Consider the following 25815-nt stretch of genomic DNA (forward strand, 5'->3'; position numbering starts at 1 on the left):
GGGCAGCAACTGTGACCATAGGTGAGAAAGGGCTTCAGACCAGGGCGCACATCTAAATAAAGGTGCCGACAGACAGCCTCACCTACTTACAAAGCCCTGCCTCACTGCTGTGCTGTGAAACCATCTGCATTGGAAGTGGAGAGGGCGGCAGGCAGTGCCCCAGGGCAGGGGGATGCCTTGCGGGGAAGGAAGGGACGGGTAGGGTTTCAGAGCCCAGAAGGCCTAGACAAGGAGGCAGCTCCAGGAGAAAGGTGCCTGCCGGTAAGGATAAACAAGCAACAGAGATGGGCGGAATCGCCACGGCCTGGGCGCAACCTTGTTGAGAGGGAAGGGATCCGGACCCAGACTGGCGCCCTGGTCTCTTCCCACCTGCAACTTTGGCTGCTGACCTTGGTTATAAAATGCACGAGGATTCGAGGTGCTCCTCAGGTTGAGGGGGGGCCTAGAGGTCACCCTGGCCTCGGCGCCCTCCCTTGCCGGGTTAAGAGGCTAGTCCCGGAGTTCTGCTCACTTCAGCTGTTTGCTGGGCACTGCAAATCAGGAAGTGGCGGGGCTGGCTGGGGACCTAACGCCTGGGGCCAGGGGAGGAGGGTGGTTGGACGCCGCCAACGCTGCCGGGGCTGCAGGGCTGGACGGGGAGCGAGGGCCTGGCGGCTCCCGATTGCGGCCCGCGGGGAGGTGGCCGAGCAGGATAAGCTGCGGCGGGCTGGCGGGCGGCCACCTAGTCTGCAGGTCCAGCCCTCCCGGGCGGGTGGGGCGCGGGAGAGGAGGAGCCTCGGGCCGAGCCACCGCCTTCGCCCCGGGCCTTCAGCTGCCGCGGTTGCTCTGAGCTGCGGGCCGCAGAGGTGAGTGACCCCTTACCCGGTCGCCGCGGGGCTGCGGGCTGCGCCCGGTCCCCAAGACGCCCGCCCGGTTGCACCCTGCACCCTCGCTGCGCGGAGCCCAGGTGCCGCCACACATCTGGAGACGACCCCCGTCCCCTGGACCGAGACACGTGCGCCAGGCGGCAAAGAAACCGGGTTCTGGCCCCCCCAACCCAGCGTGCTTTCCTTCCCTAGGCGCGGAAACCGCTTGCGCCACGCAGGGTGGGCAGGGCCGGCGGCGACAGTGGCGGGAGCAGGCTCCGGAGCCCCGGGGGAAGATGTGGGCGCCCCTCAGGGCGGCCCGGGCGGAGTCCACAGGTCCCTTGTGCTCCACGGCTGGGACTCTGGCCAGCGGTCCCAAAGGAGAGCTGGCAGTTGTGGGCGGGATCTTCCAGACTCTTCCTCGCCAGACTTCCCAGTGCCTTCGCAGCCGGGCAGGGCAGGGGCAGGGGCTGGGCAGGGGCGCCCGACCTTAGTCCCGAGGAAGAGTTCGGCTTGACCAGTCCCTGCCTCTGCCCGCATAGCTCTTGCCTGGCAAAGTTCCCCCTCCTCCTCACTTCCCCGAAATTTGGAGACAGGCTGCCCGGAGAGGTGTGGTTGGAACTTTGGTCACTCTGTGTAAATGAAAGGGAGGGTGTGCTCGGCTAATATGCCGCTTGGGGGCCAGGAAGCCAAATCTGTGGGGAGAAGCAGGAAAGTCCTGCTGGAGCCCTGGCAGAGGGCACAGAGAGGCCTCCTAGGTATCCAGGGCCACCTCAGAGATGGGCTCCAGAAGTGGGGTTTCTGGAAATATCCCCAGGGAGATATTTCTGTCCATCAGAATGCAGCCATAATTTAATTAACAGCAGACATTCCCATTTATGTGTGTCAGGCATCTTGCTAAGGGCTTTGCACACAGTATCCCTGTTAATCCTCACAACAGGAAGGCACCATGATCTCTTGTTAAAGATGGGGAAACAGCCTCAGAGTGTCCACATATTTTGCAAGGATACACAGCTAGCAAGTTGCAGAAGTAGGATTTGAACCCAGATTTATCTGACTTGGAAGCCAAGAGGAATTTCCCGGCGGGGTGAGACAGGCTATGTCCTCAAGAGGATTCCTGCAGCCCCAAGAATACAGTGTTGGGGGCCAGAATGTCCACAAAACCAAAAGGTCCCACCTGTCACCTGCAAGGTTTGTTAAAAAGAAAGATGCCCAAGTCCCACCCGAGGCTGACTGAATTAGCCCGGAACACCTGGAGGACCCGGACTGCGTCTTCTCATCTCTGTCCCCGGTCGCCCGCACAGGGACTGGCAGAGGCACTTAATCAATGTCTGATGGTTAAATGGCCGGAATGGGGTAGATGGTGTTACTAAGGTCCTGAAGGGGCTTGAATGGAACAGGTGGCCTCAGCCGGGCAATCTGGCAGAAGGTGTGGAAGTGGCACAGGCTGATCCTGGCCTCAGAGCCAGCAGGGAACTCAGGCAGGGCCACCTGCCCACCTGGGGGTTGAACAGTCTTCTCCAGGTTTGCTGAGGTCCCCAGGACCAGCCCAGGTCAAGCTGGACCACATATGTGCCCTCTCTAGCCTAGAGATATCAAACAGGTAGGTTCCTCTCCCATTTCTATCTCCGTTCCTTGGCCCACAGCCCTTCCCTCCTTGGATTTATCAGAGACCAGGGTGCTGGGTAGGGCTTCAAGTGGTTAAAAAGTGAAAGTTCCTGAGTGAAGTCCAAAGGCGCACACCTGAGCACTGGGTGGGGAGACTGCTGCTGGCTGCGTGTCAGGGAGAGTCTGGCTTTGGAGTCAGATGGACGCGTCCAAATCTCAGCTCCTTACTCCATGGCATGAAGCCCTCAGCTCTCCAAACCTCTGTTCATCTGTAAAACCTTTCCAAGGGCTTCGAACAGGATATCCCCATAAAACAAGGCTGCCTGCCTTGGGGTCTAAGTGTGTGAAGTGCTGAGTTTGAGGAGTGAAGTAAATATCAGATCCCTTTCGTCACCTCAGGTTTGTGCGTTAACCAGGCCCAGTGCACCACCAGACCGAACCACTGGGCATTTTACAGAAGGTAACTGAGGCCCAGAGAGTGGCCTCCAGGTTCCGTGTTCTGTGGCAGAGCTGGCCTTAGCTCCAAGCCCCGGGGTTCCCAGCTCAGTCTCAGCTGATGCCTCCCAGCGTCTCGGTCTATGCTGCCTGCTGCATTCCTTGTCCAGCTGCAAATGAACAACTGAGTGGGCTGGGGCGAGGTTCAGGCAGGCTGGGGCAGGGGTAGGAAGCAGCTGTTCAGGGAGTCGGGCTCCCTGGTCTTCCAGCTGAGGCTGGGTCCACTCTTTCCTGTCCACCCATTGTGCATGGTGCCCAGGTCTTCCCGGGCTGGGCAGGCCTGAGCTGAATGGGTTGAGCACTCTATGAAACTGCTTTCTAGCATCTAGACCAGGGAGGTGCCTCTTGATTTAAAGTGAGGATGTTTACCAGTTTAAGTAGTTATTACAACCAAAGGCCAGCTTGGCTCCTTTCCTCCCTCTAGGGGTTGGAGGGGTGTGTGCCTCTTTTTCCCATCCTACCCTACCCCTGCCAACTCTGTTCCAATTTGGATGGCTGTGGAGATTACAGAGCTTGAAGAGGAGAGGGGAAGGGATCTAGGTGGTTTTCAAACATTGGGCTGCAGAAGTCCTACTTCCTCCCATCTGTCTCCTGCAGCCAGGCCCACCCACCTGTCCAACACAGGCTTCCACGGGTCCCAGGCCTCTGTGCCATGCCACACCACCACCATCTCGCCTGAAATGCCAGTCCTCATACCTCACATTCAGCCTCCCATGTGCCAGCTCCCAGCCAAGCACTTTATCTACAGGAGCTCATTTGTACCTGGAGACTCTTAGGAGGTTGATAGTGTTATTCTTCCAACCATGTGACTTTCCAAGTACATATGGACCCCAACCTCTTTTTTCTACCCCTAACCTGAGATTCCTAGCCACTAACTAATAGCCACATTCGCCTGTCTAAATTCTGTCTCATTGTTTATTCATTCAACAAACACTTACTGAGCACTAACTTTGAGCCAGGCACTCTAAGACCAGCTGAAAGGACCTGCTTCTGGCAGGATGAGTGTCACTGTCATTAACCACCACACAAACACCCATGCTCTCTGCGTACTTGTGAATCTGAGTGAGGAGACACAATGGGGGTGACGCCCAGGACCTATAGCTCATGTGAGCCAGGATGCAAAACCAGAGACACGCCTCCCCTCGCCCACTAAGCTGGAGGGATCAACCACTGTGCCTGCCGTCAGGGCCGACGTGCGACTGCTTGTGGATCAGAAACTCTTGCGTTGCCACTTCAACCCAGGGGCAGAGTGTGTTCCTCTTCAGATGTGGCCGGGTCTCATGAGCACTGCTCTGAATGGGCCAGGCGTTGGTTGCTTCAGCACTAAGAACACTGTCACTGGAGAACTGTCCCATACTCAATTCTTCCCAATCAGTCTGTCTTCCGCATGCCCACAGTTACCCGGCAGCGTGGGCAACAGGTGAGCACTGAGTGTTCCGCAACCAGCCGGTGACTTACTCTATCCTTCCGCTTAATGAGAGCCAGGTGGGAGTTCAGCAAAGAGCACATGTTTAAGCCTTCTTATTAAACACATTAAAAAATACTGCCCCAAGATTATAAAGCAGACCTCGGCACATGTAGATTTGGGGCTGGTGTCAGCTGTCCCAGTTCATGTGTAGACAGCAGGACTCCCAAAGCCAGCATGCTGGAGTCTGTGAGGGAACAAGCGTCCCATTTCTTTCATTTATTTATTTGTGACAGAATCTCACTCTGTCACCCAGGCTGGAGTGCAGTGGTGCCATCTCGGCTCACTGCAACCTTTGCCTTCTGAGTTCAAGCTATTCTCCTGCCTCAGCCTCCAGAGTAGCTGGGATTACAGGTGTGCACCACCACGCCTGGCTAATTTTTGTATTTTTATTAGAGACGGGGTTTTGCCGTATTGGCCAGGCTGGTTTTGAACTCCTGACCTCAGATAATCAACCCTCCTTGGCCTCCCAAAGTGCTGTGATTACAGGTGTGAGCCACCGTGCCTGATGGCTTCTCGTTTCTATAAGCATCCAACTGGTGGGGTGGCTGGTAGACTGTGGGGAGCAGTGTGTGATTTTCCTGGTGGGCTTGAGAAGGTAACAGTATACCCCCAGTCAGGGTGAAGGTCTCTGAAGGTGAACTCTGGGTGCACAGCTGGAGGATGCAGTGGCTGTGAGCTGGACCCTCCCAGTGAGGTCTGGCCTACAGATTGCCACAGCGAGCTTGCTGGCATCTGAGGGGGCTTTCTGGGTGACTGCCCAGGCCTGCATGTGGGTCAGTACTACAGTGGATGCAGTGGGTCTTGAGGGGACCCACTACTGTCCATCGAATTGCCCCAACCTGGGTGTGAGGCCAGAGCAACTGTGGGAAGCCACACCAGGCCCTCTGGAGATGGCCCTCTGGCCCTTGGAGATGTCTCCGGATTGGCCAAAAAGAAGGTGGTGTCTGGAACTGGAAGGGAAGGAAGCAAGACAGTGCTGGGACCGGCAGCCAGAGATCGGGGTGATGGGCCAGTGAAGGGGCGGGTACTGGAGAAAGCCCTGCCCTCCTGGTGTTGCCAGATCTGAAGGGTGGAGGTTAGAAACCGTGCATCACTCATGCTGGTGTGAGTTCCAGTGGGGCTTCTGCTTGTCCTCCCGTGACTTCTAACATCTGGTGTGGCTGTGGGGCGGTGCTGAGAGGAGGGGAAGTCCTGCGGTTAAGGAAGCTCAGGGTGCAGCTAAGGTCTGAGCACGCCAGGGCGCAGGTGTCACAGCCTACCTGGAGCCCTCCAGGAACACGTACTCTCCAGCTCCTGTCGCTCAAACGTAACAGAAAGGTTTGCTTTCCCCAGATGTGGTTTCCTCACAGAGCAGCTTCTCCAAGGGGATCTGGAGATCCCCCCACCCCAGCAGCTTTGATAGGGAAACAGAGTCCCATCTACCCCACACCAATACACTGAACCAGAGACTCTGGGCCTGGGGCTTCCCAGAAACCCACCCACTTAAACTGCCCGGGCGATTCTGGTGTTGACGAACATTTGAAAGCACTGCCTGAGACCCGCTGGCTCAACAGGTGTCTACCAGCTTCACCTAAGCAGAGCGCGATGTGAGGGGCTGTGAGGACATGCAGGGGTGGAAGGCACGTAGGTCCCTCCCTCGGCTAGCATGCCTGAGTGACCACGGAGCACCCAGAGTAGCAGAGGAGCCACTTGCAGTGAGTGGCCACAGCAGAGCAAGGAAAGGTGCACACAAGAGCAGTCCTAAGGAAGACATGTGTTTGGGTTTCACATTCAGTGTTTAATCATCAGGACAGAGAGGGAAAGCAACCTGCCCAAGGTCACACAGCTAGCACGTGGCTGGACCGGAATTCACACACGGCTCTGTCCAGCTAGGTCCACCAACTAACAGCTGCCTCTCTGAATTCGAAGCAGGGAGAGATTGTTGGGGACGGGGCGCAGGGAGGATGGCAGGTGCCTTAAGTGCCCAAGGGCTTGGGCTGGATCTTAAAGGAAGGGGAATTGGGATGGACCAGGAGGATGTCAAGATTTGAGATGGAAGGAATGCCATTGGCTTTGTGAGGGCTGGAGTAGGCAGGGACTGGAAGGAGGGGTAGTGGAAGTCAGTTCCTGCCTACTGGCCTGTGCTGGACTCCTCAGAGATTCAGGAATCTAGCCCTGCCTACAGGAGCTTTCACTCTAGCGGGAGACAGGACACCCAGGGAGCCACAGCAGTCAGAGAACAAGGCTCTGTCCTAGTGTTTGGTGATGATATAGGAAACCTGCCCAGAACCTGTTTACCAGATGCTCAGGGATACTTAGATGTGCCCTATTCCAGGAACACTAGGTTCCAAACAAGTTGAAAAACAGAATATGTTTGTCCCTAGGAACGGACTTGGCATAATTCACTTTAACAATACAAAAGCCTCCAAACCTCCAGCCTCCTTTGAGGTGCTGATGGGCCTCTGGGGCCCGCTGAAAAGCCATCCCCAGCCAGGAGAAACATGCCTGTGTCTTCTTCAGCCCCCATCCATGCTTCGCCCTAGAGACAAGTGTTGTCATCTGTTTGTGGGTCTGTCTGTCTCCCCAGTGTGAGCACTGACAAGCAAGTAAAGATGACAATGAAGCCTTTGTGGGCACCAAATGCTGAGAGCATTATTACTAAGCCAGTGGCAGCCACAGTGACTGCAGTAAATTTCCCCCACAGAAATTGATAAATTGCCACTTTCTGCAGCCATTGTTTGCCTTTGTATCCCGAAGAGTAAACACCTCTCTCCCTTTCTTTCTCTCTCTCACGTGTGTGCGCACATTAGATGACATTTATTCATTTTATGCATCCTGGGTTCTACTGGTCGTCCCACCTCAGTTCCTGTAGCAAAGAGACTTGAGTCTGAGCCACTAATTATCACCAGTGAGGTTTCCTCCCCGAGCAGGAAACAGCAGGCCAGAGCTGCGCTCTCTCAGTGCACTCTCCAACCAAGCATCAGTCACCACTCCCAGGCCAGTCCCTGTGGCCAAGAGCTGGCGTGCAGGCTGGGGGAGGCAGCCGGCTGTGCAAGCCCCTGGCAGGCCCCTCGCCTTCTGAAAAACCAAAAATCGGAACCAAAGCCAGGCTGTCCTGGTTGTCCAGGTTGGAGACTGAGCCAGAAGGGGTACTTGCCTCACAGTGAGACTGTCCAGTGACCGGAGAGCCTCAGACCCTCCCGTCAGCCAGATGTCGCACCAGCCTGCTGTTGGTAAGTCTGTCTAGGACGCAGATCCAAGGTGGCAGGGGTCCTGTTCAAGCCCCTCCCACCAGCTCCCCAATCCCCTGACCCCTGGCCTGCTGGAGGGTGCCCCTCGAATCTCCAGGAGGTCCGAGGAACTCACATCTCCCAGAGATCTGTACCGCCTTGGGTTGCCCTGCACATTTTTATACTGCAAAAAGTGCAATGTAAAATGGGAAATATGTATCATCTGCACATTTTTGTGGACCCCTTTTGAAGAAGGGGAGTCCAGGTTATTAAGTCAGGAGGCTTTTAAAAGTAAAGGGTTCAAGGATTTGTCACACACAGTTGCCTTTGTGTGTGTGTGTGTGTGTGTTTAAAGATGTTAATGTTTCTGATGCATTTCTGTGGAATGCAGGCCTATGGGGAATTGTAAATTTTTCTTATGTAACCATTTCTGCATTGGTTTATCACGGAACTGCTGCTGCAAGTAATTGAACCGGATTTTTCTAGAATGATTTGAAAATCTAGATGTTTGTAAAAAGCTCTCTAAATTATTCATTCACTTTTATTTTGCAAAGTGGTGTGATGATAAACTCTTTTCCATCAGACCAAGCTTGCGTGCATGTGTATTTCTGTGGGGACTGGCTCGAGTGTGATTGAGCTTTCTGTATTCTCTTTTGTAGGAACTTCTCAGCCTTCCTTTTAAAAATACAATAATTTTTTAATGATGTCTAAATAATGATTCCAGGCAGTATTACAAGAAATATAACAGTAAAATGTTTGTAAGAGTCCATCAGAAAGGGAAAATGGCCACAGAGAAAATAGAAATGTACCAGTTAGATGTGTGTGGCTATAACTGAGCTTTTCAACTATGATTTCAGACTGGTGTCCTCTGTCCTCTCTCCCCTCAGGTCAGCTGTGGGAGGCTAGGGGTGGGATAGCAAGAGGGACCTGGGGTCAGCTGGGGAAAGCCCAGTGGGAATGAGGCCTGGGGGTTCTGGCGTAGGGGGCAGCCCTGGATTTGCAGAAACAGCCTGAGAAGGAGAGGCTGGAAAGTGTGAGTTGGGGCAGCTCAGTGAGGAGACAGAAAACCTATGAGGAAGAAAGCAGAAGACACCAGAGCCTTGTCCCGGCCAGGTGACCAGCTGTTACTCATGTCCTGAGCAACGAGCTGCAGGCCTTTGCCATCCCAGAGGCAGCTCAAATGCAGGGACTGGATGGGACCAGGGCACAGTAGATCTGGGGCAGGCAAGATTGGGGCCCAGAGAAGGTCCTTTAATCTGTCTGGACCTTAGTTTTCTCCTCTGCAAAGTAGAAGTAATGATAGCCTTCTGCAGGTCAAACCCTGTGCGAACATCCGCAGGCAGGATCCCTGACCTCGCCTCACCGGCACTTTGCTGCATTTGACTCCTGATTATTGCAGCTGTGCCCATGCCAGGCACTTGCTAGGTGCTGGGATGTGCCTGCCCAGCCCCTCTCTGTTGGGGAAGATGGAATTCATGCTGTAGGGGAGGCCCGGAGTTTCTACATGAGGCAGTCACCGGGTAGGGGACTTCCTGAAAACTTCTTATTTGCATAACATGTGCCCTGCTTTTAACTTATATTGTAAATTTCAGACCCATAAAATGGGAAGGACCTTGTAGAAGCTGTTATTCACTTTACCTGCCTGGGAAATGTAGACTGTTCCTATCTAAGGGTGTTAGTTTTAATATTAATATTAGCATGGGGAGGGGTGATGGAGATGATGGGGAGTACCCCCGGGACCTCTAAGGGAAAGTACACGCCATATGCTAGTTGCATCCTGTTACCTGTGCTGCAGAGCCAAGAGGGCCAGAGGTGGGAAAATTAATTCTACCTTATAGAGGCACTGGGCCTTCCTGTTGAATTTCACTAGTTGCAGGGAAGGCACTTTTCAGGCACAAAGATTAAGCCTGTGACCTAAGCAGAAAGAAAGCGAGAGCTCTAGGTGAGGAGTAGCCAGAGGCATAGACCAGGCAGGCCCAGGTTTGGAAGGGCCAAGCACGCAGCACATCTGCCAATGGTAGCAGCTGGGCCTCACCTGCTCTGACACCCCCACCTAATGGGAGACTGGGCAGACCCCTCCAAATGGTTGCTATGCCCTGACCCAGAAGCCTCCAGAAACCCTGAGGCCATTGACTCGGCATCCCTGAAGCCTCCTTCCATGAGTACCTCCATAGCAGCCTGCCCCTCAGTGCACCTTAGATCTGATGCTTGGTTTTCACCTTGACCAGAGCTGTAGCAGTCTCTTTCTTAATATTTATTTCCAGTGTTTAAAGTCATCTGTGCCTAAGTCCTCAGTGTTACTAAGTTTATCAAATAGTGAAATGCTTGGCCAGGTCTAACAATGTCACCAAGCTGCAGAAAGGATTAGAAATTCATAGTATTATTATATCATCACCACTGGGCACAGGAGAGCCCCAGCTAGGTTCTAGGGAGAACAGCTATTACTCACAAATACTCCCCTCCCAACTCACAAATACTCTCTTCATTCAAACCACAAAAATTTATTGAGCACTTACTGTGTGCCAGGCCCTGGTAGGTGCTAGAGGCACAGAAATGAGTTTTCTATTGGCCCCCATCCAATGAGGTGACACACAAGAGAACTAGTGTATGCAGCCAATGGTAATGTGACAAAAAGTGCAAAGTGAGTCCCAGAGTGTGAAGTCCTCCCTGTCCTAGGCCCAGGTAGAAGCCAGGAGCTGCTCACCAGGCTGCCTGGACCAGGCCTTTGAGCTCTTGGACTCTTGCCAACATCAAAGCTGTTGTGAAAGTCAGAGCTCTTGCAAAAGTTGGAGCTGGCCCGTGGCGAGTGGTTGGGAAGTGGCTGCATGACTTTCCCCATGCAGAGCAGTTAGAGGGTGGAGACCAACTTCCAGTATCTCTGGAAATCCAAAGAAAGAGGTCACTGAGGGGCAGGGGAGGGTCTCGCAGAGGCTTCCAGGAAAAGGCAATGCAGCAGCTGGACAGACCAGGAGAAAGTGTGCATCTCCAAGCCCAAGAATCAGGAGATGTGAGGCAGGCTGGGCTCCGTGGCAGACACCCTGAGCTGCCTCTGTGTCTTGACTAGCTCTCCCCTTTCCTTACCCCCATAGCTCGCCCTGCCCAGGAGCAGTGCTGAGGCCCATCCCTGATTCAGCAAATCCTATGCCATAACAAGGGGAGTGGTGGGGGCAGCCACAGCCCACAAGACCCACTAGTCCCAGGATTGGCAGCTCCAGGTCTCCCTGGAAAGCAAGAAACCACCCAGCTCCAGATGCTGAGACTGCAGATTCAGCTGCCTGATGGCCTCCAACCTGGCTGGATTAACAGGCCCATAGGGAGCTGGCTGCCCCCGCAAGTCCTGGGCAAAGTGAAGCCCTCCTCCCTGGCTCCACAGTGCCTGGTCGTGACCTCATTCCAGCATTTTGCTCCTTCCTGCATTGTGTAGCTGGCCTTTCTCCTAAGAGCCTCAAGAAGGCAGGTCATCTTTGGCCACCTGCATGGCCCCGGCACCTTGCTCGATGCTGGGTACACAGCAGGTACTCTGGGAAAAATGAATAAGAGAATTTCTCAGAGGAGGTTTGGCAGGACAGACCATTGCATAAAATTGCACAGCCAGAGGGCACTTTCCATAGGGATTACTATGTGAATGGCACCCCCTAAAGTTGTGCAGCATGGGGACCCTAGGGCTTAAGCATGCCCCATCCTCCTACACCGCTGCTTCAAGCCCCTGGCCTTGGTGCTGACTGCTGGGCTTTCCTCTTCCCCTTCCCAACTAGCGCTGACCACCATCTTTCCCATACGCTGGCAGTGGGTCGTAATGAACTGTCCCAGTGAGCAGTTCTCCCAGGTTGAGCTGTCAAAGCATGATAGTGAAAGATTCCTAGATGGCAGGCAGGCCATCTGGATTCTCGGTCAGCAGGAAACTCTGTCCTCTGAGAATGTCCTCCCAGTCAGGGTGTTAGGGGGCTCCTGGATCCCCAAGATTTTTACGATTCCCTAGAACTGCTCTTCTCCCTGTGGTGGGCCTAATGACCCACTTGTAGCTGGGAAGTGGTCCCCATGGGGTTTGTTTCATTGGCTCAGCTGACAAATGCCACAATGACTCTGACTGCCTTCTTCTCACCTGAAAGACCTAGCTCTGGGCGGCCAAAGGGTGTGCAGGGACAGGGCATATACATGTGACCCTCAAGACCTAGAGGAGTGCAGAGAGAGAGCATGGAAGCCCCCATTAGCAAGGAGGGCTTTCTAGAGGAAGTGGGCTGGGAGCTGGGCCAACTGTAAAGACCCAGTAAAAAAAGTCAAAACTGAGTTGCTCTTGCATGCAAATGATTGATTAGTTCATTCGCCCCTTCCATAGCGCTTTCCTGAGCACCTAGTGCAGTGGTTTTCAAAGTGTGGTCCCCACACCAGCAGCACCAGAAATTCTGGAGGTAGAGCCCAGCAATATGTTTTCATAGGTCCTCCAGGTGACCCTGATGCAGCTCAAATTTGATCTGATGTGTCCTAAGTGCTGGGGTTTGCAACAGTGAGTTTTACTCAATTCTCACCCTGAGGAGCTTGGAGTTGGGGAGAAGGTAGACAGGAAAGAAAAAAGTGCTGTCAAGTGAGACGGATTGCTCTGGAAGGCCATGCAGGCAGAGGGGCAGCTGGTGTGGGCTTGATCCTTGCAAGGGAAAGTGGCCCAGGTACCCCAATGGCATGAGGACTATCCCTGGCAGGGAGCCAGATGTTGGGACCAGCATCCCTAGAGGGCTAAAAGAACCCAGTGCCCCAGTCCCCAAACCCTAAGCAGTGGCCCTTAGCAGCAGACCCTCCTACTCTTCCCTCTACCCCAGATTTCCTGCTCTGCTCTTCCCCATTCTTCTTCCCATTCTTCTTCCCATTCCCGAGTCCCAAATAGCAGCAGGTCTTTTCCTCCAATTGTCTTGGGGAGAAATGGGTGTGTGCCTCCAGGCCATTATCTTGGAGCACATTTTTAGAAAATTTTAAAGTAAATTTTTCCATTAGGCAGAAAACACCATGTATTGATTCGGGTGCATCTATTTCTGCTTTACCCAGACAAAACGATTTACAAAAAAATCCTAGAGAGGAATAAAATGAAAAATGAGTAAATTTAACAGGCCCAGAGCACAGCACTTTGTCTCATGTAATCCTTGCTATCCCTCATTAAAGTGAGGAACATCACCCCATGGTGCAGATGAGGAAATGGGACTCAGGAAGGTGAAGTGACTTGGCCAGGCCACCAGCTAGCAAGTGGTCAGGTGGGATATGAAAGTCCACCCCTCTGCTGGGCCCTTGCTGGCTGACCTTGCAGTTTACTAAAGTGACTGAGCCTGAATAAATCCAGAGTGTTCTAACGTTTTCCTGAGCCCACGTCCTGATGGCTGCATTGGGAGTGGCCTGGCCTGGTTTGGGAAGCTCTCAGTGACCAATTATGGCTTCAGCTGTGTTAGAGAGTTCCAGGGGCTGATATGATCCCCCGCCTACTTAGGGAAGGGATGACTTTGGGAGGAAGAGAGACCTCATGCCCCACGTAGCAGATTTGCAGCTTTGTACATATTTCCACATGCACATCCTTCTATAAACCCTCAGCCATGTGGATGAGTAGCAGATGGTACCTCCTCCACCCCCACTGAAACACATCTGACCCAGGAGCTGGTGGGGTAGACCTCAGACCCCAGCACTTGGCACACACACGTTATCCCACAAACCCTGGAACGGCTCTCTGCTTGCATAGATGGCAAAGAAATAGCTGTGTGAGCAAAGGCCAAGAGGACCGTTTAGCCCAAGGCACCATCTTTACTACAACAGGTGACGGTACTGATGATATAAGCCTTGCTTGTCCAGAGGTCATGGGGCTTAGGAACCTCAATTATGTGGAAAACAAACAGGAAATAACTTCAGAAGGCTGCAGAGCCACTGTGTTAGTGCTGTCTTTGTGTTGCTTTAAAGGAATACCTGAGGCTGGGGAATTTGTAAAGAAAAAAGTTTTTTTTGGTCCATGACTCTGATGGTTGGAAAGTTCAAGATGAAGCATCTGCATCTGGGGAGGGCCCAGCCTGCTTCCACTCATGATGGAGGCAAAAGGAAGGCAAACATTTGAACACTCTGGATTTATTCAGGATCAGTCACCTTAGTAAACTGCAAGGTCAGCCAGCAAGGGCCCAGCAGAGGGGTGGATTCGCATCCTACCTGACCACTTGATAGCTGGTGGCCTGACCAAGTCACTTCAGCTTCCTGAGCCCTATTTCTTCATCTGCACCATGTGTGCAAAAATCACTGGAGAGAGAGGAAGCAAAGAAAGAGAGAGTGGAGGGAGGTGTCAGGCTCTTTTCAACAAGCTACTCTCAAGGAAACTAATAGATTGAGACCTAACAGAGTTCTCACTTGCTCCTCTGCCCTCCCCCTGCCAGGGAGGGAATCCATTCCCATGCCCTAAACAACTCTTATTAGGTGCACCTCCACTATTGGAGATCAGATTTCAACATGAGGTTTTGGGGGAACAAACCTCCAAACCACAGCAGCCACCAACATTAGTGTCACAATATCCACGCGATGACTGGGCTCATGGAGTCCTTAAGCTCGCCTCCAAAACACGTTTACTCTTAGTTTACACACCCACTAGCAGTCTGCTGTATCTCAGTTTCCTTTTATATTTTAAGTAACAACATTTTAAATAACTTTATTGAGCTATACCTCACTTACCGTGCTACTCGCCCATTTAAAGTATACAATTCATTGGTTTTTAGTGTATTCAGAGCTGTGTAACCATCAGTATAATCAACTGTAGAATATTTCCATCACCCCAAAAAGAAACCCTGTACCCGTGAGCGGTCACTCCCCATTTTCTCCAAATCCCCCATTCTGGGAACCACTAATCTACTTTCTGTGTCTACTGATTTGCTTATTCTAGACATTGATATAAGTGTAATTATGTCATGTCTGGCCTTTTGCAACTGGCTTCTTTCACTTAGCGTAACACTTCCAAGGTTCGTCCCTGTTGGAGCATGGATGTGCACTTAGTACTTAGTTTCTCTTTATGGCTGAATATTATTCCATCGGATGGATAGGCCACATTTTCTTTAACCACTTCTCAGTTGATGGATGTTTGGCTTGTTTCCACTTTTTGGGTATTCTGCATAATGGGTGAAAATGTTTTTGAGTGGATATACATTTTTCCTTCTTTTGGATAGACCTAGGAGTCAAGTTGTTAGGTCATACAGAAACTCTGTTTAACCTTTTGAAGAATTCCCAGGCTGTTTTCCACAGCGCCTGCACAATTTTACATTCCCAGCAGCAGTGTAGGAGGGTTCTGATTTCTCCACATCCTCCCTGTCTTTTAAAAAGAATTATCATTGTAGCCATCCTAGTGGGTGTGAAGTGGGATCTCATTGTGGTTTTCATTTGCATTTCCCTGAGGGCTAATGATGCTGAACATCTTCTCATGTGCATTTGTATACCTTTTTTGGAGAAGTATCTTTTCCAGTCTTTTGCCCACTTTATACTGAGGTGTAAGAGTTCTTCAGAAATTTATAAACAAATCCCTTATCAGATATATGATTTGCAAAACTCTTCTCCATTCTGAGTTGGCATTTCACTTTCTTGATGTTGCTCTCTCTTGATGGCTTGTCAGGAGCAAATTAGAAGGACCTGGGGGCTTTAAGAGGCAAGGAGGCGGCCGGGCGCGGTGGCTCACGCCTGTAATCCCAGCACTTTGGGAGGCCGAGGCGGGTGGATCACGAGGTCAAGAGATCGAGACCATCCTGGTCAACATGGTGAAACCCCGTCTCTACTAATACAAAAAAAAAAATTAGCTGGGCACGGTGGCGTGTGCCTGTAATCCCAGCTACTCAGGAGGCTGAGGCAGGAGAATTGCCTGAACCCAGGAGGCGGAGGTTGCGGTGAGTCGAGATCGTGCCATTGCACTCCAGCCTGGGTATCAAGAGCGAAACTCTGTCTCAAAAAAAAAAAAAAAAAAAAAAAAAAAAATGAGGCAACGAGGCAGACGGATGGTGAAGGCAAAGTCCTGATGATGAGAAAAGAGGCGGAGAGCCTATTCAAAGGCTCTGTGAAAACATAACATGAAGCCCAGGCTGGTTGGAGTGATCCCTGGGGTGCCAGATGAGCATCTGATTCTGTACTGCATTTTGGAAGGATTTCTGCCCCCAGAGGCAAGATAGTCTTCAGTGATGTACAGTCAGTCAGAGAGATGCACAGAACCTCTGCAGCGTGCTAGGCATGGCGTAGGGTTCTGGGTGCAGGTCGAACAAAACACAACCATCTTGCCCTCCCAAAGCTCAGGGAAGTGGGGTGGGGGGTGGACAATGAGCACATGAAAAGAAAGACCACAGGGGAGGAACTCCCAGAAACATCCCAGCCACAGAGCAGTGCCTTGGGTGTATACAGCCCTTGGCTACTTCATGCCCTTGAGGGAAAATTGGTATTTTCATTTTACAGATGAAGAAACAGGCTAGAGAGAGGACTGACTGACGTGTCCAGTACTTCTCACTGATGTGAGAAGATACTCAGGGTAGACCCCAGACCCAGGTCTTTCCTTCTTCCCTCTCTACACTTTTTCAGTCTAGAAAAGAGTTCCGTGCAACAATTTATTTTTTGTTTTTGTTTGTTTGTTTGAGATGGAGTCTCACTCTGTCGCCCAGGCTGGAGTGCAGTGGCGCGATCTTGGCTCACTGCAATCTCCACCTCCAGTGTTCAAGTGATTCTCCTGCCTCAGACTCCGGAGTAGCTGGGATTACAGGCATGTGCCATCACACCCTGCTAATTTTTGTATTTTTAGTAGAGATGGGTACCACCATGTCGGCCAGGCTGTGTGCAAGAATTTGTGTTTTCACTTGTGGCTTGCTCAGCCCTGGTGCTGGCTGTGGGCACATGTCATTCACCCAGGGACACGCACTGTTGACGGGTCTCTGCACTCCGGGCCGTCTTGGCTCCCCTCTGCTCAATACGGGCCCCTCTTTCTGAAGTGCTTTTCTTAGACTCACTCAATCTGTCAAGGCTCAGCTCAGGCCCACCTCCTGCAGGAATCCTCCCAGTCCCCGCTGTCTCTGAAGTCCGTGTCCTTGTCAGGAGACCTTGAACACTTTGGTCTGCTGCCTGGCCTGCCCACGAGTCAATGGTCTCCAGGGTGTGTGTGGACCTCCCCCGGGGCTTGTAAAGGCTCATTCTCTGGGAGCAGGGAGGACATACAGAGCCTCCTCCCTTGCATCTACATATGTTTGCACGTAATTTATACCACACACAACATTATAGGGCACTACTGCATAACTGTACATTTTAAATGTATTTTACTTATAAAGAAATAGAGCAGTAATAGGAATGTGTGCCCCCAAGTGTAATTTTACTGACCAGATTAAAAAAATTGTTTTTAATTGACGATAATTAGCCAATTTAATTAACATGGTGGCATGCACCTGTAGTCCCAGCTACTTGGTAGGCTGAGACAGGAGAATTGCTTGAACCCAGGAGGCGGAGGTTTCAGTGAGCCAAGATTGCACCACTGCACTCCTGGTAACAGAGCGAGACTCTATCTCGAAAAATAAATAAATACATATTTTTAAAAATTGAAGATAATTGTGGGCCGCTTGAGAACAAGAACTGGGTTATTTTCTCTCTCCTTGCTCAGTCAGCCCCCACATGGGGGGCGTCCGAGGGACCCCGTTCTTGGCCTGCAGGCTGCCCCTCCTCCATCTGGCTGCAGGGCGCCACAGCCAGCCTCTAATTGCCGGTGACCCCAGCACCCCCACCCATACCAACCTCACAGCAAACTCTCCGTAGCCACAGCTTTCCCTGGCCACCCATGTCTGAAAGATGGTCGGTGTCCATGAAGAAGAGGCCACATGGCTGTGGATGTCATGCCACTAACCATTAGTGGCCTGCACAATAGCAGACATGAGCTGGCAGGCAGGCCCATGGGCCAGGCGTGGCTCCCAGCCATAAACACAGGCTGTAGCCCTGCCGGGAAGAGGGAGGTGACAGACAACCCTGGGCAGAGACCCAGAGCGGGCCGGGACACCTGAGCCTCCATGCAGTTCTGTGCACAGCTTTGCGGGGAGGTGGGCAGGTCTGCGTACAGGAGACAGGCCTCAGTCCACAGAGCCGCAATCTGATCCCCGTCTGCTCCCTCTCCAGTTCTATAAATAGAACCCCCGGAGAACCAGGGCCTAAACAGGGTTAGTCACACCCTCACCTCAGCCCACAGGGACGGGCCTCTGGGACTTCCAGAACGTGTACCTCCTGTCCTGCCCCCAGCCCCTGCCAGCCCTCAGCAGTAGGGTTCATGCAGAGCACCAGGAGGCAGGAGGGCAGAAGACTTGAACATGGCCACTGTCCACGAAGAAGTTAGAGAATAGTACACACAACACACATGTGCACAAGAATAGGACACGTGCACACACATGCGTGTGCATACAAGATTAGGAAACACAAGTGCATACATACCAGTCAAAAAAGAGCCCTGAGTTTCTACACATATTATCTCATTTCATCCTCAAACAGCCTTTAGAGAGGTGTAGTTAGAGTCCTCATTTTACCCAGCCAGTGTGGTCCCAGCCCTGCTGCTATCGGGGTCATCTCCGCACAGCTCACTGTTCTGTCTGTGCAGTAAGAGGAGTGAAGTGCTGATTGCAGAGGCAGACACACCTGCGTCCTGCTCTTCCTTCCCTCAATTATCTGTGCTGCCTGAGGCAAGTTCCTCAGCCTCTCTGAGTCTCAGTTCACTCCTCTGTAAAATGGGGATGATAACTGGATCTACTTCCTGGGGTTCTTGTGGGGCCCAGAGGCCCATCACCGGAGAAAAGGCCTGACAGCAGCGATGGTGCCTGGTAGGCATCCCGCTGATAGGAGCTGCCACTGCTGCCTTGTAAAAGGAACAATCACAGTTTCGAAAACCTTTTAAGATTGCATTATTTGTCATCTGAGAGCAGAGATTGTGATCTCCATTGACAAAGATGGAAGCTGGAGCCCAGAGAGGCACACAGACTTGTCTGAAGAAACACAGCTGGTTCATAGCAGAGCCGGGTCCAACCTCCTGGACCCCCTGCCCTGCCTTTTCATCAGTCCCTGGACTCACTCCCTCACCTGGTCAGGTGTCCAGAGGTTCCAGGAGAGTGTTGTGGAAAAGTGGGAAGAGGCAGACACCTATGCAGGGTGTTGAAAGCCATCCCAGCTGCTCCACTGCTTCAGGATAGGAGTTACTGAGTCCTGTGGAACTCTAGGCTAGTAGAACCTGTGGACTTCTGCTCAGAATAATCTTCTTACATGCATCGAATAAAATAACCTAGGGTTACAGAGAAAACATGGTATGTGGAAGCACAGTGAAAATATTTTTCAAAAAAGATTATAGTAGCAGTATGTATGCCTCTTTATTAGCATATTAAACGACAAGATCTAGTGGCAGGTCTAATGTCTACCATAATTTTATCTTTACATTATTTTTATTATTGTTTTGAGACAGTCTTGCTCTGTCACCCAAGCTGGAGTTCAGTGGTACAATCACTGCAGTCTTCAACTCCTGGGCTCAAGCAATAATCCTGCCTCAGTCTCCTGAGTAGCTGGGACTACAAGCATGTGCCACTGTACTTGGCTAATTTTTTAAATTATTTTTTTAGAGACAGAACCTACCTATGTGGCGTAGGCTGGTCTTGAACTCCTGACCTCAAGCAATTCTCCTGCCTTGATCTAAAATGCTAAGATTACAGGTGTGAGCCACTGCATCTGACTAGCATGGTTTTAAATTTGTGCTGAATTTAAACAGCATTAGGATAAATTATTTACAGGTAAATTCATGATATGATCTTGAACAGTATTAACGAAAAATTATGTTGCCTACAAGGAAATAGCAAATTTTGGTTAGAAGTTTGTAATAATATATAATAATTTTCCCATCCAAGTTTACTGTAGACTCCTGGCCCCAGTCCAGGATTTCTTCCATATCCACTCATATCTCGGGTTCTGCAAAGAAGATCGCAGGGCATCCTCCTATCTCAGGGGCCCATTCATTGTCATGTCTCTCCAGTCCTGCCCTCAGAGAGCCAGGCTCAGTGTTCATTCATTCATTCATTCATTCAGTAAACACTGAGCACCCCTTCTGTGCCAGGCTATGATACACAGTGAGGTCCAAAGTCAGATGAGATGAGGTCCTGCCCTCGAGCTGTTCTCCATCGTTCAGGAAGAACAGAAGAAGAGCTGTTCCAAGATGCAAAATGTAGACAAGCATAGACACATGCTCACCCTTCCTGGTCGTCAAAGATAACACCCATCGATGGTGAGGTTGGGGTTACACAGTCACTCCTGGCTAGTGACACTGTCCGCTGCATAATCCTTTTAAAAAGAAGTAAGGCACTGCATCACATTAGTCATGGGAATTTCAGAGTCCCCTTTCCCAGCACTCAACTCTGCCAGTTTTTCCTGAGGAAATAATTCAGCATGAGGGACAATGAATGGAGGGCAGAAGTCCTTCTCCCTGCTCTTCCCCAGGAAGGGGCTGGGTCGTGGTCAGCTTGTACCCCTGGCGCTGACACATGGTAGCACTTGGGGAACACCTGCTGGGTGAATGTCTGACTGCCATGTTGTTACAATGTACAAGAGGAGGGGGGTGGCAGAAGGGGCAGTCCAGAAGCCCTCCGCTGACCACGTTCCTGACTTCTCTTGCAGCCACCAAAATGTCAAGAGAGATGGACAAGCCACTGATCAGCCTCCACCTGGTGGACAGCGATACCAGCCTTGCCAAGGTCCCCGACGAGGCCCCTAAAGTGGGCATCCTGGGTAGTGGGGACTTTGCCCGCTCCCTGGCCACACGCCTGGTGAGCTCTGGCTTCAAAGTGGTGGTGGGGAGCCGCAACCCCAAACGCACAGCTGGGCTGTTCCCCTCAGCTGCCCAAGTGACTTTCCAGGAGGAGGCAGTGAACTCTCCGGAGATCATCTTTGTGGCCGTGTTCCGGGAGCACTACTCTTCACTGTGCAGTCTCAGCGACCAGCTAACTGGCAAGATCCTGGTGGATGTGAGCAACCCCACAGAGCAAGAGCACCTTCAGCATCGTGAGTCCAATGCTGAGTACCTGGCCTCCCTCTTCCCCACCTGCACAGTGGTCAAGGCCTTCAATGTCATCTCCGCCTGGACCCTGCAAGCTGGCCCGAGGGATGGTAACAGGCAGGTAGGTCCTGGGGGAATAATATCCATCATGACAATAAATATAAATGGCTAATTTTCACTGAGGGCTGCCAGCATACCAGGCCTTTTTTTGGTATATTATCGTAGTTAATCTTGCATGACTGCAAACTTCCATTTTATGGAACAGGAAACTGAGGCTCAAAGATATTAATGATCTTACTCAAAATCCCATTGCTGGTGAGTTGGGGTTTGAACCCAGTTCATACGGATCTGAAACCTATGTTCTTTCTGGTAAATAACTGGGTTTCCTAGAAGGAAAGCAGGAAAATCTTGTTGACTTTTTGCTATTTGGAGCCAAGAAAGAAAGAGACTTGGGTCTCAGAATTGGACTCAGAAGGAGAAAAGTAACACAGTTATGTGCCAGGCCCTGAGGAAGGCAGTCATGTCTCAAACTTTATCTTATTTATTCTAAGGGCTTCCAAGAACTGATTTCTCAGAAAAGTCAACAGGTTTTTCTGGGGCTGGCTAATGGCTCCATGGAACAGCTAAGAGCTGCATACATTTCTTGACACGATGAGCTCTTACCAAGATAAGGTGGTTTTTAATGCTAAAAGGCCACCTGCATCTTCTTGGTGAAAAGAATGCCAGACTCCATGTGTGTAAGAACTCCCACCAATAAGTCCAGCCCAGGTGCCAGGCTCTATGAGACAGTTTAAAGGTGCCCAGCCGCACCTGACTACAGGGCCATAAATGCAGGCTGCATCATGGGGCGACCAGGAGGAACAGTGGGGAGTGTTGGGTGCAGGGCCTGGAGGGAACAGAGCAAGCAGGCTGGCTGGAGAAGACTTCAAGGAGGGCTTTGACCTGGGCCCACCTCATGCTGTCAGGCTCAGGGAGCCGGGAGTGCATTCCAGACTGAGGGAACAATCTGAAAAGGTGCAGAGATAAGAAACAATGCTCCTAGACCTCTGTTTTCTCATCTGAAAAATGAGGACAATAGTACCTACCTGCAGGCTCATGGCAAGGCTGAGAGATCATGTATGTTAAGCCCAGCGCAGAGTAGTGTTCAGTCTGTGTTTCGAGACTAGACTGACCAATGCAGTGTCAGCAAAGCCCACGAGTGCTTTAGGATCTGAAAACTCCCATGTGCCTGCAGTGGGACCTCATGGGCCAGAGCAGTGGCTTCAAAGTGGAGAGGGCAGGCTGTGACTGGCTTGTGGAAGAAGGCCTTATGCGCTGGCTCAGGGCCCTATGGAGCTGAGGGACATCATCAAGGGGCACAATTCCTAACTGAGGGATGGGGCTGCAGCCACGGCTGCACATCCTGCACCAAACACAAAACTTTTTTGCTGAGCAGCTCTCAGGGCAGGCCACAGCCTTGGAGGCAGCCATTCCAGGGGCCCATGGGGGCTGCCTGGATGACCATTTTGCTTGTGGCTGCTGATGTCCATGAGCTGGGCAAGATGCTTACTGTTCGCAGCTTCTCTCCTTGAGTAGTTGGCCTGGCTGGGCAGCTGGGTCAGAGGCTAGGAGACCCGGGAGGCAGAGAAAAGACCCCTGGCCTGGGAGCCAGAGCCCCATTGGCTCCCACCTATACCATTGACTGGCAGCTCACTTGGACAAGTCCCCGCCCCTCTGGCCCTCGGTTTCCCCAGCTGCTCATGAGGCCCTGCCCACTCCGGTGGTCTGTGACCCCATCTGACTGCCCCGCTCTTCCTCCCACAGGTGCCCATCTGCAGTGACCAGCCAGAAGCCAAGCGTGCTGTCTCGGAGATGGCAATCGCCATGGGCTTCATGCCCGTGGACATGGGATCCCTGGCATCAGCCCGGGAGATGGAGGCCATGCCCCTGCGCCTCCTCCCGGCCTGGAAGGTGCCCACCCTGCTGGCCCTGGGGCTCTTCATCTGCTTCTATGCCTACAACTTTGTCCGGGACGTGCTGCAGCCCTATGTGCAGGAGAGCAAGAACAAGTTCTTCAAGCTGCCCGTGTCCGTGGTCAACACCACGCTGCCGTGCGTGGCCTATGTGCTGCTGTCGCTGGTGTACTTGCCCGGCGTGCTGGCGGCCACCCTGCAGCTGCGGCGCGGCACCAAGTACCACCGCTTCCCCGACTGGCTGGACCACTGGCTGCAGCACCGCAAGCAGATCGGGCTGCTCAGCTTCTTCTGCGCTGCCCTGCACGCGCTCTACAGCTTCTGCTTGCCGCTGCGCCGCTCTCACCGCTACGACCTGGTCAACCTGGCGGTCAAGCAGGTACCAACCCCATGCCCTTCCTCCCTCTGGCACTCAGCACGTGCCTGTCCAGGGCCCTCCACCAACCAGGTGTAGCCGATACCCACGGGTGCAGTCTCACCAGTTGCCAACTGCAGATTCTGTTCTGATGGGGCAGCACCCGTGTCCTGCCCAAGAATTTGAGTATCAGTGAACAAAGCAGATGAAATTCCTGCCCCCGAAGGTACAGCCCAGTTGGGGCAGACTTAAGCAAAATACAGCAGTGAGTTATAGCGGGCATTGAAGAGGGTCAGGAGTGCTAAGGGGCAAAGAAAAGCAGGGATGGACAGTGGGGGTGCAGTTTTGAAGATGGCCCGGGAGGCCTTGCAGAGTGAGTGCTATGTGAGCAGAGCAGGAAGGAGGGAAGAGCGGCTGGTGGCCCACTGGGGAGGTGTTGCAGGCCACGGGGCAGACTCCTTGGGCAGAAGTGTGCCTGGCACATTGGAGGAGCAGCCAAGTTGCCCATGTGGCTGGAGCTGAACAAGGAGTAGGTGGCAGGTGAGGCCCGCGAGGTCAAAGCCAGTCCAGAAAGGGCTTCAGCCTTAGGCTCTGAGTGAAATAGGGAGCCAGCGAAGGTTTGAATTTAGGCGTTGATCTGCCTGACATTTTAAGCAGTTCTCTCTGGTTTTTGGATGAGAATAGACTGTAGGGGGGTCAAAGGCAGCTGCTGGGACCAGCGAGGAGGCCGTGCCAGCGCCCAGATTTGAGGCAGTAGAGGCTGAAGGCGGTGGGAGCAGTGGAGGAGCAAGGAGGTCCTGAAGGCACATGTGAAGCTGGAGTGCAAGAAATTGCTGCTGGGACAGGCCTAGGGTTTTGGAGCGTGGTCAAGGATGACTCTGAGGTTTGGGTCAGAGCACCTGAGATGGGAAAGGCTGCAGGAGCGAGCGCTCCGGGTTTGGGTTTGCTGTTGCTATTGGTTTTGTCTTTTACTGGGGGTGGCATTAATCATTCATTTAGAAAATCCATATGGCAGTTGTTTGCCAGCAGGATTCCTGCAACGTGGGGACCCAAGCATCAGCTGGCGCCTGTGCCCACAGAAACAGGCCCCTGATGCTCCCTCCTGGTCCACGAGCTCACGGGGCTTGATTCTTAGTCCCAAGCTTATGTCTTCAAGCAACACTGCCGTTCTTTACTTTCTCCAATTAAATTCCACCTCCAGTGCCCAGCCCTGGGGCTGGTTGGTGCATAGGTCCCGCCCACTCTAGGATGCTAGTAACCCAACATGGTTCGGCCCAGGTGCTTGTGAAATACTTCTCATCCACCCCTTGTTCCAGCCTGGAGGCCCCTACAGCTCCTGCTCCTGCTCAGGATGCAGGGACTTTGCTGAGGCTGGGCCCTCCCCTAATCACCTAGCACAGCACCATCCCCTCCGAGGATGGGGGATTGGCAGGACTGGGAAGCAGGGCTGGGCACCTCCCAAGAACCACAGACCTCAGCCCCTACCAACTGTCAGGGTTGCTGCTTCTCTGCCGGCAGCTACTCAACTGCTCTCATCCTTCGCAACCCACAGACACCAGCGTCATTGCATCTGTGGCCTCGGACTTTCCTAAGACAAAGGAAGAACCCCAGACTTCAGGCGGAAAAGCAAGATGCTTGACAGAAATGAGAGGAAGGGAAGAAATCATAGTCATGAACCCTTAACAAGAGCTTGCTGTGTTCCAGGAACCATTCTAAGAGCTTCATACATCACTGTGAAATCATTTAACTCTATCTCATCCGTGTAGGGCAGGTGCTATTCTATCCTTATTTCATAGATGAGAAATCTGAGGCACAGAGGGGTTAAGTAATTTAGCCAAGGTCACAAAGCCAGTAAGTAGCAGAGCCGGGATTCAGATCCAGCTAGTCTCCAGATCCATGCTTATACCCACGCTGCTTTCTACAGATTAACAGTTGAGTACATGATTTCAGAACTAGGTCATTCATTCACTCATTCACTGAGCACCTACTCTGCAAGGCCTTGGGGCCACAGAAAGGAGTAAGAAAGACCAGACAGTCTGGTTCCTTGCCTCAGCTGGTGTGGGGTGGTGTGAAGACCTCAAAGCCGGCTGTCAGTGACTGGAACGAAGATCCTGACCCTGAGCCAGTCACTGCCCCTCTTTTGTCCTCAGGGTCCTGATGTTAGATCAAGCTCTCTCCTAGTGCTAATGTTTGCGATGCTCTTTGATGATATTTTCTTACTGACTTCTACAAAGAGCCAGCCCCTTGGCAGGAGGCTTTGCCAGCTCCTTGGGGACTAGTACAATGTTGCTGCCCAGGAGGGGGCAGATCTGCGTGGAGAAACCCTCTCGCTGTATGTGGGAGCCCTCTCCCCTGAGCTGGCAGGTGTTTCCAGTGGCAGTGGGAAAAAACGGTAATGATGCCTAGTACCCCCCAGGGCACAAGACACACCACTGCTCCCTCCCTCCGCTGCCACCCTCCAACTGCCTTTGTCTAAATTCTCCACCCTGCCAAGGCTCTCCCTGATAATTCTGTTAACCCAATTTTTCCCTGATGCAAATACCAGGGCACAGAGGGGCTCATGCAAGGTAATTTTCCCCAAGTCCCAAAGCTCTTTAGGTCTGCAGACCCTGGTGAGGTTGCCAGGCAACCATCCCTCCCGCACGATGAGATCAGTCAGAGACACAGAAGGCCTCTCACGCAAAGGGGCTTACACTTGTTCTGCAGAGTTCTTGAGGGCAGAACCAGGGCTGATGTGGGTATATCAGGGGGATGGTCAGAGGGAGGCAGGGGCTTGATACACAGTGGCCCAGATATGGGGAGGTGGCCACACCTGGAGACATCCAAGCAGATACTGGATGGTCTGTGGTAAGC

General features: G+C 52.3%; 1 protein-coding gene across 2 annotated transcripts in view; it reads left to right on the forward strand.

Annotated features, from left to right (window-relative positions):
• The first annotated feature begins 772 nt into the window (after positions 1-772).
• The window catches only part of STEAP3 (STEAP3 metalloreductase), a 39096-nt gene continuing 14053 nt past the window's right edge, over positions 773-25815 (forward strand). Inside the window, exons 1-3 of one of the 2 annotated variants that reach the window (XM_012468394.2) lie at positions 773-845; positions 20277-20776; positions 22459-22986. In XM_012468394.2, the coding sequence (XP_012323817.2) occupies positions 20285-20776; positions 22459-22986 (1020 nt within the window). In that variant the 5' untranslated portion in view covers positions 773-845; positions 20277-20284. Of the gene's footprint in view, positions 846-6044; positions 7629-20276; positions 20777-22458; positions 22987-25815 lie in introns of those variants that run through there. The other variant, XM_012468393.2, reaches the window with a different exon arrangement.

Source organism: Aotus nancymaae, unplaced genomic scaffold (assembly GCF_030222135.1).
Source record: "Aotus nancymaae isolate 86718 unplaced genomic scaffold, 86718_ANA_hifiasm-v0.15.2.pri h1tg000029l, whole genome shotgun sequence".
Lineage (NCBI taxonomy): Eukaryota > Metazoa > Chordata > Mammalia > Primates > Aotidae > Aotus > Aotus nancymaae.